Source organism: Piliocolobus tephrosceles, chromosome 1 (genome assembly GCF_002776525.5).
Source record: "Piliocolobus tephrosceles isolate RC106 chromosome 1, ASM277652v3, whole genome shotgun sequence".
Lineage (NCBI taxonomy): Eukaryota > Metazoa > Chordata > Mammalia > Primates > Cercopithecidae > Piliocolobus > Piliocolobus tephrosceles.
The window spans coordinates 2,631,096-2,647,180 of record NC_045434.1 but is presented as its reverse complement, the minus strand read 5'-3'; the positions used below and the strand labels follow the sequence as shown (position 1 = coordinate 2,647,180).

Here is a 16,085-nt window from a genome sequence, read left to right as displayed (position 1 = left end):
ATAAGTCCTCTCATATAAATAACCATAAAAGTAAATGGTTTAAATTCCCCCAATTACAAGATTGACTGGATGGGTAGGAACAACAACAACAAGAAGAATCCAGCTATATGCTGCCTGCAAAAAATCTCACTTCAACTGTAAAGACAGATTAAAAGTGAAGGGATGGCAAGGCATGGTGGCTCACGCCTGTAATCCCAGCACTTAGGGAGGCCAAGGCGGGCAGATCATGAAGTCAGGAGATCGAGACCATCCTGGTCAATATGGTGAAACCCTGTCTCTACTAAAAATATAACAATTAGCTGGGCATGGTGGCACATGCCCGTAGTCCCAGCTACTCAGGAAGCTGAGGTCAGAGAATCCCTTGACCCAGGGAGTCGGAGGTTGTGGTGAGCTAAGATTGTGCTACTCCACTCCAGCATGGTGACAGAGTGAGACTCCATCTCAAAAAAGAAGTGAAGGATGAAAAACAATACTCCATGCAAACAGAAGCCAAAGCTGAGCAGGAGTAGCTGTAGTGTATCACACAAAATAGACATTAAGTCAAAAAACAGAAAGACAAAAAAGGTCTTTATATAGTGATAAAAATATCAATTCAGCAAGAGGATATAACCATTGTAAACATATGCACCCAAACTGGAGCATCCAGATATACAAGGCAAATATTATTAGGGCTAAACAGAGAGACCCCAGTACAGTAATAGTTGGGGACTTCAGCACTGGACAGATCATCTAGACAGAAAATCTACAGAAAAATATCACACTTAATCTGCACCACAAAACAAAAGAACCTAGCAGATGTTTACAAAACATATATCCAACAGCTGTAGAATACACTTTCATCTCATCAGTAAATGGAACATTCTCCAAGATAAATGATACATTAGTCCTCTAAACAAGGCTCAACAAATTTTTAGAAATTGAAATCATATCAGGTATCTTTTCAGACTACAATGATATTATTGGGGGAAACCCCACCTCTGATATTCAATGTGGGTTCTTTTCTATTTCCCTAAGCATTGGTTGGTCTGAGAAATAAAGGGAAAGAGTACAACAGAGAGAAATGTTAAAGCTGTGTGTCCAGGGGAGACCTCACATATCGGCAGGTTCTGTGATGCTCTCTGAGCCATAAAACCAACAAGTTTTTATTAGTGATTTTCAAAAGGGGAGGGAGTATACAAATAGGGTGTGGGTCACAGAGATCACATGCTTCACAAGGTAATAAAATATCACAAAGCAAATGGAGGCAGGGTGAAGGCACAGGATCACAGGACAGGATGAAATTAAAATTACTAATGAAGTTTTGTACACACATTGTCATTGATAACATCTTATCAGGAGACAGGGTTTGAGAGCAGACAACTGGTCTTACCAAAATTTATTAGGCAGGAATTTCCTTGTCCTAATAAGCCTGGGAGCACTACTGGAGACTGGGGCTTATTTCACCCCTTCAGCTTCGACCGTAAAAGACAGCCACCCCTAAAGTGGCCATTTCAGAGGCCTACCCTCAGGGGCCATTCTCTTTCTCAGGGATGTTCCTTGCTGAGAAAAACAATTCAGTGATATTTCTCCTATTTGCTTTTGAGAGAAGAGAAATATGGCTCTGTTCTGTCTGGCTCACTGGCAGTCAGAGTTTAAGGTTATCTCCCTTGTTCCCCGATCATTGCTGTTATCCTGTTCTTTTTTCAAGGTGTCCAGGTCTCATATTGTTCAAACACACATGCTCTACAATCTGTATAGTTAACACAATCATCACAGGGTCCTGAGGCGACATTTATCCTCCTCAGGTTACAAAGATGACAGGATTAAGAGATTAAAGACAGGCAAGGGTATTAATCGGGGAAGTGATAAGTGTCCATGAAATCTTCACAATTTATGTTCAGAAACTGCAGTAAAGACAGGTGTAAGAAATTATAAAAGTATTAATTTGGGGAAGTAATAACTGTCCATGAAATCTTCACAATTTATGTTCTTCTGCTGCGGCTTCAGCAGGTCCCTCTGTTTGGGGTCCCTGACTTCCCGCAACAGAAATAAAACTAGAAGTCAATAAAAGAAACTTTGGCTGTACAAATACATGAAAAGTAAACACGCTGCTGAATGACTACTGGGTCAATGAAGAAATTAAGAAGATGATCAAAAACTTTCTTCAAACAAATGAAAATGGAAATACAACATATCAAAATGTATGGGTTACAGCAAAAGTAGTGTTAAGATGGAAGTTTATAGCAATAAACACCTACATAAAAGAGGTATGAAGATTTCAAATTAAAAAGTCTAACAATGTATCTCAAGGAACTAGAAAAACAAGAATAAACCAAAATCAAAATTAGTAGAAGGTAAGAAATAAAGATCCAAACAGATCTAAACAAAATAGAGATTAAAGAACAATACAAAAGATCCATGAAACACAAAGTTGGTTTTTTGAAAAGAAACAAAATTAATAAAGAACTTGCTAGACTAACCAAGAAAGAGAGAAGACTCACATAAGTAAAATCAGAGAAGAAAAAGGGGACATTATACCAGATCCTCCAGAAATTCAAAGCATGATTAGAGACTGTTAGGAACAACTGTATGCCAATGAATTGGAAAACCTAGAAGAAATGGATATTCCCAGTCATACACAAACTACCAAGATTAAACCATGAAGAAAATAGAAAACATGAACAGAACAATAGCAAGTAATGAGATAGAAACAGTAATAAAGTCACCCATCAAAGAAAAGCCTAGGACCTGATGGCTTCACTGCCAAATTCTACCCAAACATTTAAAAAAGAATGAATACCAATTCTACTCACACTGTTCCAAAAAAACTTAGGAGGAGGAAATACTTCCAAACTCATTATATAAAGCCAGCATTACCCTGATACTAAAACTAGACAAAGCCACAACAACAAAAGACTAAAGGCCAATATCACTGATGAGCATAGATGCACTTTTTTTTTCAACAAAATATTGGCAAACCAAATTCAACATTAAAAAGCTCATTCATCATAATCAAGTGGGATGCATCTCAGGGATGGAAGGATGGTTGAACATATGTAGATCAATAAAGGTGATACATTCACAGAACCAATGACAAAACCATATGATCATTTCAATAGATGCTGAAAAAATCTTTCAATAAAATTCAATGTGCCTTCATGATAAGAAATCTTAACCAACTGGGTACGAGGGAAACACATTTCAGAAACTAAGGGCCACATATGACAAACCCCAAGCTAGCATCACACTGAATTGGGAAAAACTGAAAGCCCCTCCTTTACCATGTGGAACAAGACAAGGATGTCTGCTTTCACCACTCTTACTCAACACAGTACTGGAATTCCTAGCCAGAGCAATTAGACAAGGGAAAACATTAAAGGGCATTCAAATTAGAAAGGATGAATTCAAGTTCACAGACAACATAATCTTACATCTAGAACAACCAAAAGACTCCAACAAAAACAAACTGATAAATTCAGTCAAGTCACAAGATACAAAATCAACAGACAAAAATCAGTAGCACTTCTATACACCAACAGCAAACATCTGAAAATAAATAAAGCAATCCCATTTGCAACAGCTACAATAAAATAGCATAAACACCTAGGACTAAACTTAATAAAAGTGAGATAGCTACAATAAAAACTATACAGTACTGATAAAAGAAAGTGAAGATAACATAATAAACTGGAAAGATAGCCCATGAGGATTGGAAGAATACTGTTAAAATGACTGTACTATCCAAAGCAATCTACATTTTCAATGTAATCCATATCAATATATTGATGACATTCTGCACATGAAAAGAAAAAGGCAATCCTGAAATTCATATGGAACAACAAAAGCAATCCTGAACAAAAGGAACAAAGCTGGAGGCATCATATTATCTGACTTCAAAATGTTCTATAAAATTACAATAACCAAAACAAACATGGTACTAGCATAAAAATGGACACGTAGACCAATGGAACACGTGAAAGAACATAGAATCCAATCCACACATTTAGTTAATGGAGTTTCAAGAAAGTCACCAAGAACACACATTGAGAAAGGAAAATCTGGATAGCCCATATGCAAAAGAATGAAACTAGACGCCTACCTCTCCCCATATACAAAAGTTATATCAAAACAGTTTAAATATTTGAATATAAGACCTAAAACCATGAAACTACTGTAAGAAAACATTGGGGAAACACTTTAGGACATTGCGCTGGGCAACTATTTATTGAGCAAGACCTCAAAAGCACAGGCAACCAAAGCAAATATAGAAACATGAGATTATATCAAGCTAGAAAGCTTCTGCACAGCACACAAAATAATCAATGAAGAAACAACCTACAGAATTGAAAAAAATTTGCAAAGTATTCATTAGGCAAGAGATTAATAACCACAATATATAGGAACTCAAACTCAATAGCAGGAAACAACCCAATTAAGAACAGGCAAAAGTCTGATGAATTCATACAAATGGCCAACAGATATATAAAAAAAAGTTCAACAACATTAATGGTCAGGGAAATGCAAATTAAAACCACAATGAGATCATCTGCCCAGTTAAAATGGCTACTCTGAAAAAGTAAGAAAATAAATGCTGGCAAGGATGTGGAGAAAGGGGAAGGCTCACACATTGTTGGTGGAATGTAAATTAGTACAAACACTATGGAGAACAGTAAGGAGGTTCCTCAAGAAACTAAAAACGCAACTACCATATAACCAAACAATCCCAACGCTGGATATAGATCCAAAAGAAAGGAAATCAGAATATCAAAGAGATATCTGCACTCCCACGTTTATTGCTGCGCTATTCAAAATAGCCAAGGCATGGATCAACCTAAGTGTCCATCAATAAGTAAAAAAAAAATTCAATATATTATATATATATATATATACCCACAACTGAGTATTTTTCCTCTATAAAAAGTAATAAAATCCTGTCATTTGCAGCAACATGGATGGAACTGAAAGACATTACATTATGTGAAATATGCCAGGCACACAAAGACATATCTCATGTTCTCACTCATACATGGGAACTAAAAATAAGTTGATTTCATAGATAGTGAATACAATAGTGGTTTTGAGGCTGGAAAGAGTAGTAGGTAGTGGGATGAAAAGGGGTTGGCTAATGCATAAGAGATTACAGCTCAATAGAAGGAGTAAGATCTAGTATTCAGCTGCACAATAGGGCAACTATAGTTAACAATAGTTTACTGTACATTTCAAAATAGCTAGAAGAGAAAATTTAGAATGTTCCCAACATAAAGTTTTGAGGAGATGGATCTCCCAGTTACCCAGATTTGATCATTACACATTGTATGCTGGTATCAAAATCACATATGCCACACAAATATGTACAACTATCGTATATCAATAAAAATGTTTAAAAAGCAATAAAGGGCATTTAACTTGGAAGAAATCGCATTGTCCTCCCTTTGCAGACAACATGACCTTATATATGGAGAAACTAAAAGACTCCACCAAAATACTCTTAGAACTGATATAATATTCAGTAAAGCTGCAAGACACAAAATCAACATGCAAAAATCAGCAGTGTTTCTGTACACCAATAATGAACTACCTGAAACAGAAATCAAGAAAGTAATCCCATTTACAATAGCTACCCAACCCCCCAAAAAAAGACACCTAGGAATAAATTTAACCAAGGAGGTGAAAGGCTTCTGCAATGAGAACTATAAAACATTGATAAAAGAAACTGAAGAGAAGACAAATGGAAAGGCATACCATGCTCATTAATTGGAAGAATCAACATTGCTAAATGATGATACTATCCAAAGCAATCTACAGATTCAATGCAATCCCTATTAAAATATCAATGATATTCTTCAAGAAATAGAGCAAATGATTCCAAAATTAATATGAAAACAAAAAAGACCCCAAACAGCCAAGGCAATACTGAGCAAAAAGAACAAAGCTGGAGGCATCACACTACCTAACTTCAAAATATCCTACAAGGTTATACTAACAGAAAAAACATGGAATTGGTCTAAAAACAGACACACAGACCAGTGGAACAGAATAGAAAACCCACCATTAAATCCACGTATTTATAGGCAACTGATTGTCAACAAAGGCACCAAGAACATACAGTGGAGAAAGGACACCTCTTCAATTATTTGTCATCAGAAAAGTGGATATCCACGTGCAGAAGAATGAAACTAAACCCTTATCTGTCACCACACAGAAAAATCAACCAAAATTAATTAACTACTGTGAGGCTGGAAACTATAATACTAAAAGAAAACATAGCGGACATTGGTCTAGGCAAAGATTTTACGACCAAGACCACAAAAGCACCGGCAACAAAAACAAAAATAGACAAATGAGACTGCATTAAACCAAAATGCTTCTGCAGAGCAGAGGAAACACTCAACAGAGTGAAGACACAACCTGTAAAATGGCAGAAAATATTTGCAAATTTTGCATTCAAAAAGGAACTAATATCCAGAATATACAAGGAACTCAACAGCAAAAATATCACAAATATTCCAATTCAAAAGAGGGCAAAGGATCTAAATAGACATGTATCTAACACATATACAAAAGGCCAATAAAAATGCTTATCACCAACCATCAGGAAAATGCAAATCAAAACCAAAATGAGGTGTCATCTCACCCCAATTAGAATGACTATTACTAAAAAGACAGGAAAAAAAAAATTACCAAATGCTGGCAAGGATGTGGAGAAAACGTACTCTCATACCAGGCTGGTGCAAAAATAATTGTGGCTTTTGCCATTAAAAGTAATAGCTACCCACTCCCAAAAAAAGACACCTAGGAATAAATTTAACCGAGGAAGTGAAAAGCCTCTACAATGAGGCCACTGCCGTTACTTTTAATGGCAAAAACTGCAATTACTTTTGCACCCACCTAATAGTACAGCCATTATGGAAAACAGCATGAGGGGTTCTCAAAAAACTAAAAATAGAACTACCATACAATCTAGTCATTACAGTACTGGGTAGTTATCCAAAGGATAGAAAATCAATACATCAAAGGGATACCTGCAGCCCCATGTTTACTATAGCAGCGCTATTCACAAAAACCAATATAGGAAATCAGCCTATGTGTCCATCAATGAAAAAATGGATAAAGAAAATGTGGCATATATACACAATGGAATATTATTCAGCCATGGAAAAGAATGACATTCTGTCATTCATGGCAACATGGATGGGCCTAGAGGACGCTATGTTAAGCAAAATGAGTCAGGAGCAGAAAGATAAAATGCTCCATGTTCTCACTCATATGTGGGAACAAAATAAATTGATCTCATGGAAGTAGAGAGCAGAATTGTGGGTACTAGAGGCTAAGAAGGTGGGGAGAGGTTGGTTAATGAACACAAACTTAGGAAGAACGAATCTGCTCATCTGTAGCACTGCAGGGGAGATATGGTTCACTTTAATTTATTGTCTATTCTCAAAATGCTAAAAGAAGATTTTGAATGTTCACAACACAAAGAAATGATAAATATATGAGGTGACATGCTAATTACCCTGATACGATACTACACATAGTATACACACAATTATCACTCTGTATCCCACAAATACGTGCAAGTATTATGTGTCAACTAAAAACAAAAGGAAAAAACTATAGGGATAAAAAACATCAGTGGTTAGCAGGGGCTGGGGTAGGGGTGGTAGGGTTGACTATAAAGGGACATGAGGACCCTTTGTTGGGAAATGAAACCATTCTGTATCTTGATTTTGATGGCAGTTTCATGACTGCATTTGTTGGAATCATAGAACTGTCTCACTAAGTAGGGTAAATTTTTTGCATGTAAATTGTACCTCAACAAACCTCATTGTATTTTAAAAAAATATTTTTAAAGGAATAAAATAGGTAAAACTTGGTATATGTTGTTTACTGAGCAATAACTTGTCAATCATAACGTAATTCAACCTGCTTACTACATATGTTCTACTAGCACTCTGTCCTTCACCATCCTTTTAATTACATGTTTAATGCCTACATTCCCACTTGACTCTAAATTCCATAGATCCTTGCCTTTGGTTAAATCTCAGCTTGGTGGGTGACAAAAGTTCCAGGAAACAAAATATATGCAGTTTGATGAGTTACCTTATGTATCTGTTTCCTACCACGTACTGAGGGTCATTACTTTTGGGTTTATGAAACCAAGGCGGAGTTCTCTGAAGATCATTGAGATTTTGCCATGGAGGTGTTTCAATCTGGTTCCATACTACATACCTTGTCCTGGGTTTGGCAACGGAAACAGTCACATTCAAAGCAGTACTGGTCCCTCAGCTGCTTCCGGCGCTCCTCGCTGGTCATCAGCATATCCAGGTAGCAGATGGTGAGCTGTGCAGGCCAGAGAGAGGGAAGCGTTGACACATCTGCTGTGCTCATTTCTTTAACAAATGGCTATTATTATTGCTAATTACTGGAGTAAAACTTGTTTTTACTATAAACCAGAAATGTAAGAGAGAAGGTACCACTCATAGTTTCTCTACCCAAATAATCCCATGTAAATTTTTAATCTACGTCCCTTCAGTCTTTGTTATGTGGTAAGTACATATGGATCATATATTTAAAGAATGGGGCTTATGATCTCTACCCACCTTTGTATCTTACTTTTTTTTTTCACTACAGTAAAATATCAAAAGCTGCTGTATGTTTGGTATTACTAAGGTTTGCTAATAAATTCTATAACCATTAGCAATCAGAGAAGCCAAATTAATCCTGGCAACCAAAAGGGTGGCAGATGACACAGCCAGATTGCTCTTAAATTCTAACCAATTCTATAACTGCTTCATGGAATTTAAGGTCATCCAAATTTGGTATCTTTGAAAGAGAAAACAGTTCTCTTACTTGTAACTAGGTTTTAAAAAAAGGTGGAATAATTTCCAAATAGGGGAGAGTTTAACTTGAGAGTAGCAGCACTGACGGAAGCATTTAAACTGACTGCCTTACACCCTTTCGGAGTAACATCCCCTGCCTCGGATGGTGTCAGGTTATGAATGAGAGGATATATTTAAAGGACTCCTCAGACACTCTCTGACGCTGAGTTCCCTTTAAGTCACTGGTCTTTAGACAACATTATAATGCTTAAAGCATTTTGCACTTGATTCGATCTCTTCTGAAAGTCTAATTCAAAATCCGGAAAACAGAATGCTTGATCTTCCCGTCAACCTGTTCCATTTCGGCTGGAACATTCCCACTCTCAGTTGACAGTAACTCATCTTCTGTCTTATCCAAGTTGAAGCCTCAGAGTTATCCTTGACTTCACTCTTTCCTTTACACCTACCATCCAATCCGCCAGGAAATTCTGCGGCCTCTACCTTAAAAATTACCCATAATCAACCACTTTTTACCTTTTCCAATGCTACCACCCTGGTCAGAGCCATCATTACCTCTTACCTGTAAAAGGTGATAGTCTCACAACTGGTCTCCCTGATTCTTTCTCTAGGCCCCCTGCACTCCACCCCCTAGCCAGAGTGGTTCACTTAAAATATGTCAGATGACATGTTCTGTTTGAAACATCACAACACTTCCCAACTTTGCCTGAGTAAAGGCAAGTAACTCCCCAAGTGCAACTAACTCCCCAACTAACTAAAGGCAACTAACTCCCCAAGTGCAACTAACTCCCCAACTAAAGGCAACTAACTCCCCAAGTGCAACTCAAAGTATGGGCCCTGCATCGGTGCTAGTGCACACTGTGGGTTACCAGTCCATGATGAAATGAGTAAAGAAACCAAGTCAATATTTAGAAATGTTTCTTACTAATTTGGTAAGGGTAATTTTAGGTGACTCTAACAACAAAACACTGGGCTTTTTTTCTTTTTTTTTAAAGACAGGGTCTCACTCTGCCACCAAGGCGGGTACGCAGTGGCATGATCACAACTCACTGCAGCCTCAACCTCCTGGACTTGGGTGATCACCCCCCTCGGCTTCCCAGGTAGCTGGGACTACAGGCGTGCACCACCACACTGGCTAATTTTCTGTCTTTCTTGTAGAGATGGAAGTTTTGCCATGTTACCCAGGATGGTCTTGAACTCCTGGGCTCAAGCAATCCTCCCTCCTTGACTTCCCATGGGATTACAGGCATGAGCCACTGCACCCAGCCGTTTTATTTTATGTTCTCTAAATTTTATTTTTCTAGTATTTTCACTAGATTTTATAAAAACACTGGTCTGTAACAGACTAGGAAGGAGAAGAAACATGGTCCTTCATTGTAGGTGGTTAGAGAAGCAATGGCTTCACCTAATCCCACCTGTTCCCTCTCATTTCCCACCTCCCCTGTTGCTGCTCCACCAGACTGGCCTCCCGTCTGGCTCCACACACACTCCTACCTCAAGGCCCGTGCACTGGCTGTTCCCTCTGCCCTTCCACCCTGTCTACTGTGTCAACCTCATCGTCTTTGAGTTTCAGTCAAATCCCACTTTCTCATTCAGGTCTAACCTCAGTGCCCTATTAAAGGTAACAACCCAATTCCCTTCCCTTCTCTAGTTTTTTCTTTTCCTGTATCATGTATCAGCTTGTACCATACTGTATAAATTACTTCTTTGCTTTTAAAAGTAGAAAGTAATCATGGGGGTATGTGTGGTGGGGGAAGAAGTGAAGACTTTAGGAGAGCAAGAAGGCAGGATCATCCACTGAAGGAGATGCAAAAAACTCCCCAGAGCGAAAAACTCCATGTGGTTTTTCTTATACTTAAAGCATCTCATGTCTACAAAGCATGATCTTACTTGTTTGAAATCATGGTGGGGCAGAGGCAGCCATCCTGTTTGGCAGACAACGAAGCTTTGGGGAGGACTCTCTAAAGCCGTCGGGGTGATGGTGGATGGCTGGGCTGGCCTGTGAAATCCACCATGGCCATCATCGTCACCAAGGGGACAGGAGCCACAGCCCGATCTGGCTGGCTGGCTGGCTCTCCACAGATTCTTCACATTATCAACCATAACACGCTGCTCCACACACAGAAACAAGAGTATCTGCCCCGAAGAGATGCAGATGATGATGTTACTGAGTATCTACTGTTTGTGGTGAGGCAGCGTTGCACAGTAAAAACTAGCAAAGGTCTTGGGTTCAGGTACCACCGAAGATTGCACCCAGATCTCTTGATTTAAGTCTGATGCTCTTTTTCCTTTAACATGGCTGCTTCTCATACTTGGCGGGGAGAGAGGGCTGTACAAGAAGCTGGCATCTCCTAAGGCATTTCTGTAGCACCCTCAAACCTAAAATACTCACACCTGTGTTAGGGAATGTTCAGCGGCAACTGAGATCCTTCAGCTGAGACAACAGCCACTTGAGATTTTCTCCATGTTTCTCTGGCTTCATGATCTGAAGCCAGGGTTGCCTCTGAGGCACAGAGGGTCACCACACCAGGCAAGTTCCTCTCGTTTCTAATGAATGCTATGTTCCAAATTCCAAATAACCTATTTCCAAGCACACTTTTTGAAACAGCCTATGAGTTAGTCTGGGACAATAGATACATTCATCTTATCCTAGCAGGCTCTGTGGGTCCCAGTGTCCTTATAGGAGGTGAGGGAGCACATGAGTCCATCCCTATGTCCCCTCTTGGGTTGACTCTAGGACACTAATTCTGAACCCAGCCCAATGGCTCTTAGTCATCAACTCCCATTATCCGAGCAGGTAAGTGGACAGTAGTTATTGGGTGATTACCGTGTGCCCAGTGTGAAGCCACTAACTCCAGGGCCTGTCACACCACAAAAAAACGTGCTTGACTAACCCAAGACTTTATTACAAGGGCCAAAACTCACGAGAGATCTTGTCAGGCAGTGAATGGGCAACAGGAGACTAGTTATTTCATTTAACCCCAATAAACTGACTCTTAAAGCCTCTCTCGGCATACTGTAACTGCCTGAACTATTACCTGGACTATGCAATGGTTTTCTAACTGGCTTCCCCGCCGCCTTCAGCGTACCTTTCATCTCCTAAACTGCTTTGACAGGGATCTTCCTAAAACGCCCATGTGATCACGTCATTTCTCTGCATGAAAACTTTCGATGGTTTCTCACTGCCTATGAATAAAGACACAGGAGGCTTTCCCTCAGCTGATTTTCTGTCTGCCTTTCTAGTCTCTATGTCTCTCCCTGAACCCCAGCCTGGCACAGTTATGTACACTGCTAGACCTCTGAAACAATGAACACCATGCCAACACGTGTCTGGGCATCACTGCCTAAGTGAGCCTCTCCTCCACACTCAGCTTACTGAGAGCCTCCATCCTCCAGGCTTGGCTCAAATACACCTCTTCCTAAGGCGACTGCCCCATTACCTCAGAGAAAGTGGCCCATTTTTGTGTTTCTTTTATGCCAATGAAGTCTGCAGAATATCTGGTTATCAACGGTGAAGGGCTTAATGGCAAAAATATTTTATTCATATTTTTGGAAAAAACAGCCAGATTAGTAACTGGTAATGACAGCTAAAATCATGTTATTAGCCAAAGATAAAAACTTTTATTAAAGACTCATTGACTCACCAGTTGTAATGGAATATCTGCTTAGTAAATGCAGGGCTCATTTAGAGGGAACATATATATGAAACTTGGCCATTGATCAGTAGACACCTTAATGGCACCGAACAAAACTGCATTAAAATATTAATGCCATTGACCACTGCTTTGCCATTTTAGTGCAGCTCTTATAGAAAATGCAGTAAATCATGTCTGACATTAGAGTAATATAATGAAGGAGATTTTCTAGATCTTGAACACACAGTTTACATTAAAATCTCAAGACAAAATGAACTCCTTTTCCATGAAACCATCTTTTCAATGTCTACAACTGAGTGGATAAGATAAGCAAGTTAAGGCCCGGCGCCATGGCTCACACCTGTAATCCCAGCACTTTGGGAGGCCGAGGTGGGGGCATCACGAGGTCAGGAGATCAAGACCATCCTGGCTAACATGGTGAAACCCCGTCTCTACTAAAAATACAAAAAATTAGCCAGGCATGGTGGCAGGCACCTGTAGTCCCAGCTACTTGGGAGGCTGAGGCAGGAGAATGGCGTGAACCCGGGAGGCAGAGCTTGCAGTGAGCCGAGATAGTGCCACTGCACTCCAGCCTGGGCGATAGAGCAAGACTTCCCCTCCAAGAAAAAAAGAAAAAAAACCAAGTTAAATTTAGACCTTGCTTCGTTTCTAGAATTCCGTGATCACAGTTACAAATGTTTCTGTTAATACTGGCTCTGAACTGGAAAAAAGCCTGAAAAATATAACCTCTTTTTAAAGTCAAACCAGAGTATCATTGTGTCTCTTCTTGTATCACAAATCCTGCTGATTTTACCTTCTAAATATTATATTCTTCAGATACCCTATCACAAGCCACCACTGAGCTCCCCCTGACTTCAGGCTACCAATGTTATCTCTTCCCTGGATTATTACATCGCCCTGACCCTCATTCTCCCAACCTTGCCTACACATAGAAAAGCAGTCATACAAAAATAGGCAATGGGGAAAGGACATCCTACTGAATAAATGGTGCTGGGACGGCTGGCTAGCTATATGCAGAAGACACCTACCTTGCACCATATACAAAAATTCAAAGATTAAAAATTTAAATTTAAGACCACAAACTTTATGAACCCTACAAGAAAACCTAAGAAACACCATTCTGGACATCAGCTTTCGGAAAGAATGTATGACTAAGTCTTCAACAGCAATTGCAACAGAAACAAAAATTGACACGTGGGACCTAAAGAGTTTCTGCACAGCAAGAGAAACTACCAACAAAGTAAACAAACAACCTACAGCATGGGAGAAAATACTCACAAACTATGCATCTGACAAAGGTCTAATATCCAGAATCTATAAGGAATTTAAGCAATTCAACAAACAAATAACCCAATTAAAAAGTGGGCCAAAGATATGAGTAGACACATTTCAGAAGATGACATACCAGCAGCCAACAAACATGTTTTTTAAATGCTCCGCATCACTAATCAGAGAAATGCATATCAAAACCACAGTAAGATACCATCTTACAACAGTCAGAATGGCTACTACTAAAAAGTCCAAAAATAACAAATGTTTGTGAGGCTGTGGAGAAAAGGGAACACTTACACACTACTGGCGGGAATGTAAATTAGTTAAGCCACTGTGGAAAGCAGTTTGGAGAGGAGCTCAGAACTACCATTTGAGCCAACAATCCCATTACTGGGTATATACCCAAAGAAAATAAGTCATTCTACCAAAAACACCCATGCACTCACATGTTCATCACAGTACTATTCACAATAGCAAAGAAATAGAATCAACCAAAGTGCCCATCAACAGTGCACTAAAAAATGTGATACATATTCACCACGGAATAGTATGCAGCCATGAAAAAGAATGGCATCATGTCCTTTGTGGCAACATGAATGCAGGTAGAGGCCATTCTCCTAAGCCAATCAATGCAGAAATAGAAAACCAAACACAGCAATTATAGATTTCTCATAAATTGTGGAAACAAATATTTACAGAATCTATCAAACCACACACCCAATGTTCTCACTTTGAAGTGGGAACTAAACATTTGGTACTCATGGACAAAAAGATGGCAGTGACAGACACTGGCACTACTAGAGAGGGAGGTAGGGCAAGGGGTGAAACACTGCTGGGTACTATGCTCACTACGGCAGTAATGGATCCATCATACCGTGAAGCTCATATCATGCAATACACCCACGCAGCACACCTGCGCATGTGTCCCCGAATCTAAAACACAAGTTGAAATTATTTTTAAAAAAATCAATTAGGTTACTAAAGCATTCTTTTGGTTTAATTCAAAAGGTAAATGAAATAATTATATTTCTTTTACACTTATCCATTCTTAAGAATGGGATAGGGACTTTTATAATGAATTTAACGGTGAAATCACAACTTAGTAATTTATTGAATATAATAAAACCTTGCTAAAAGTAGTTTTATCATCTTAAGCCAAAAACAAAAATCAAACTTTTATGGATTTGTATTCAACAGCCTAAACCTGAAAGCACCTGCTCATTGCAGACTTCAAGGTACCTTTATGTAAAGTGAAACTGGTCATAACACTTTCAGCTTCAATTTCAGAGGAGCATGCGTTAGAACAAAGACTGCTCATAGAAAATGTGAATTTAAGGACGGAAAATCATCTGTGTGGATGTCATCATGGACCAACACTTCTACACACCAACCAAATGTTATTCAACAGTTTTAGCGATCTTTCTTGCCAAGTCCAAACATCAGCCAGACCACCTCCACCAAAGACCAATTCTTCTGCTTTGATACGTGAGATGAGATCTATTTACTATACTTTTGATAGATTCACTAAATATTTGTTTCCACAATTTATGAGAAATCTATAATGTTATGTAATTTTTTTGACACTCACCATCTGAGCTCTACTTTTCCCTTCAGGAAACTCTAATCATAAATGGAAGAAGAAAATCACTATTTATTAAGTGTCATGTGCTGGGCACTGTCCTAGATAAATAATTTGTGACTTTGATCCTGAGAATGAAGCTTTACTAACCCCTTGAACACTGCGTAGTGGTAAGTGTAGCACTGAACAAGTGATTTCTCAGTTTAAACCTTACATTTTCTTCCACAAAATAAAAAAAAATGAATATGAATATGTAACATTATCTGAGTTTTCTAAGATTCCAAAGATGGTACAGACTACTTAGGTCTTACTCAATTTTGTAGTCCTTGGGTTTTGTTTTCTGTTTTTACCTATTAGACGTCATCTATTGCTTCCTAAATTGAATCACCCTATAAATGCCCCCAGCATCATAGCCATGGTTGTATATACAAGAAGTGAACGAAAGGCAAAGGAAACATCACATTTCAATCATACAGGTTCAATGACTTGAGAAAAACTCACACTACAGCAACAGTGACTGAGGCAAAATTGAAGGTACACTGAGTAAAAGGTTTAATTTGTGATATCCCAAATCTAACTCAGCAGTTAGCAGAATTGTGTGGAGTTTTAAAAACTGTTTTCTTTAAATGTTCTATGTATAGTACGTACAATAAAAAAACAGTAACATTTGTAAACATGCAGGAAACAAAAAAAAGAATATCTGGCCACACATTTCCTTTGCTGAAACCCTTCAATAATATCCCATTGCCCATCCTTCTTCCT

The 16,085-nt window shown here is 38.8% G+C and overlaps 1 protein-coding gene across 1 annotated transcript in view; it reads right to left on the bottom strand.

The window, feature by feature from the left end:
• The window catches only part of SMYD3 (SET and MYND domain containing 3), a 758,954-nt gene that overhangs the window by 156,797 nt on the left and 586,072 nt on the right, over positions 1–16,085 (bottom strand). Inside the window, exon 7 of the mRNA XM_026455096.1 lies at positions 8,209–8,319. Within this exon, the coding sequence (XP_026310881.1) occupies positions 8,209–8,319 (111 nt within the window). The remainder of the gene's footprint in view (positions 1–8,208; positions 8,320–16,085) is intronic.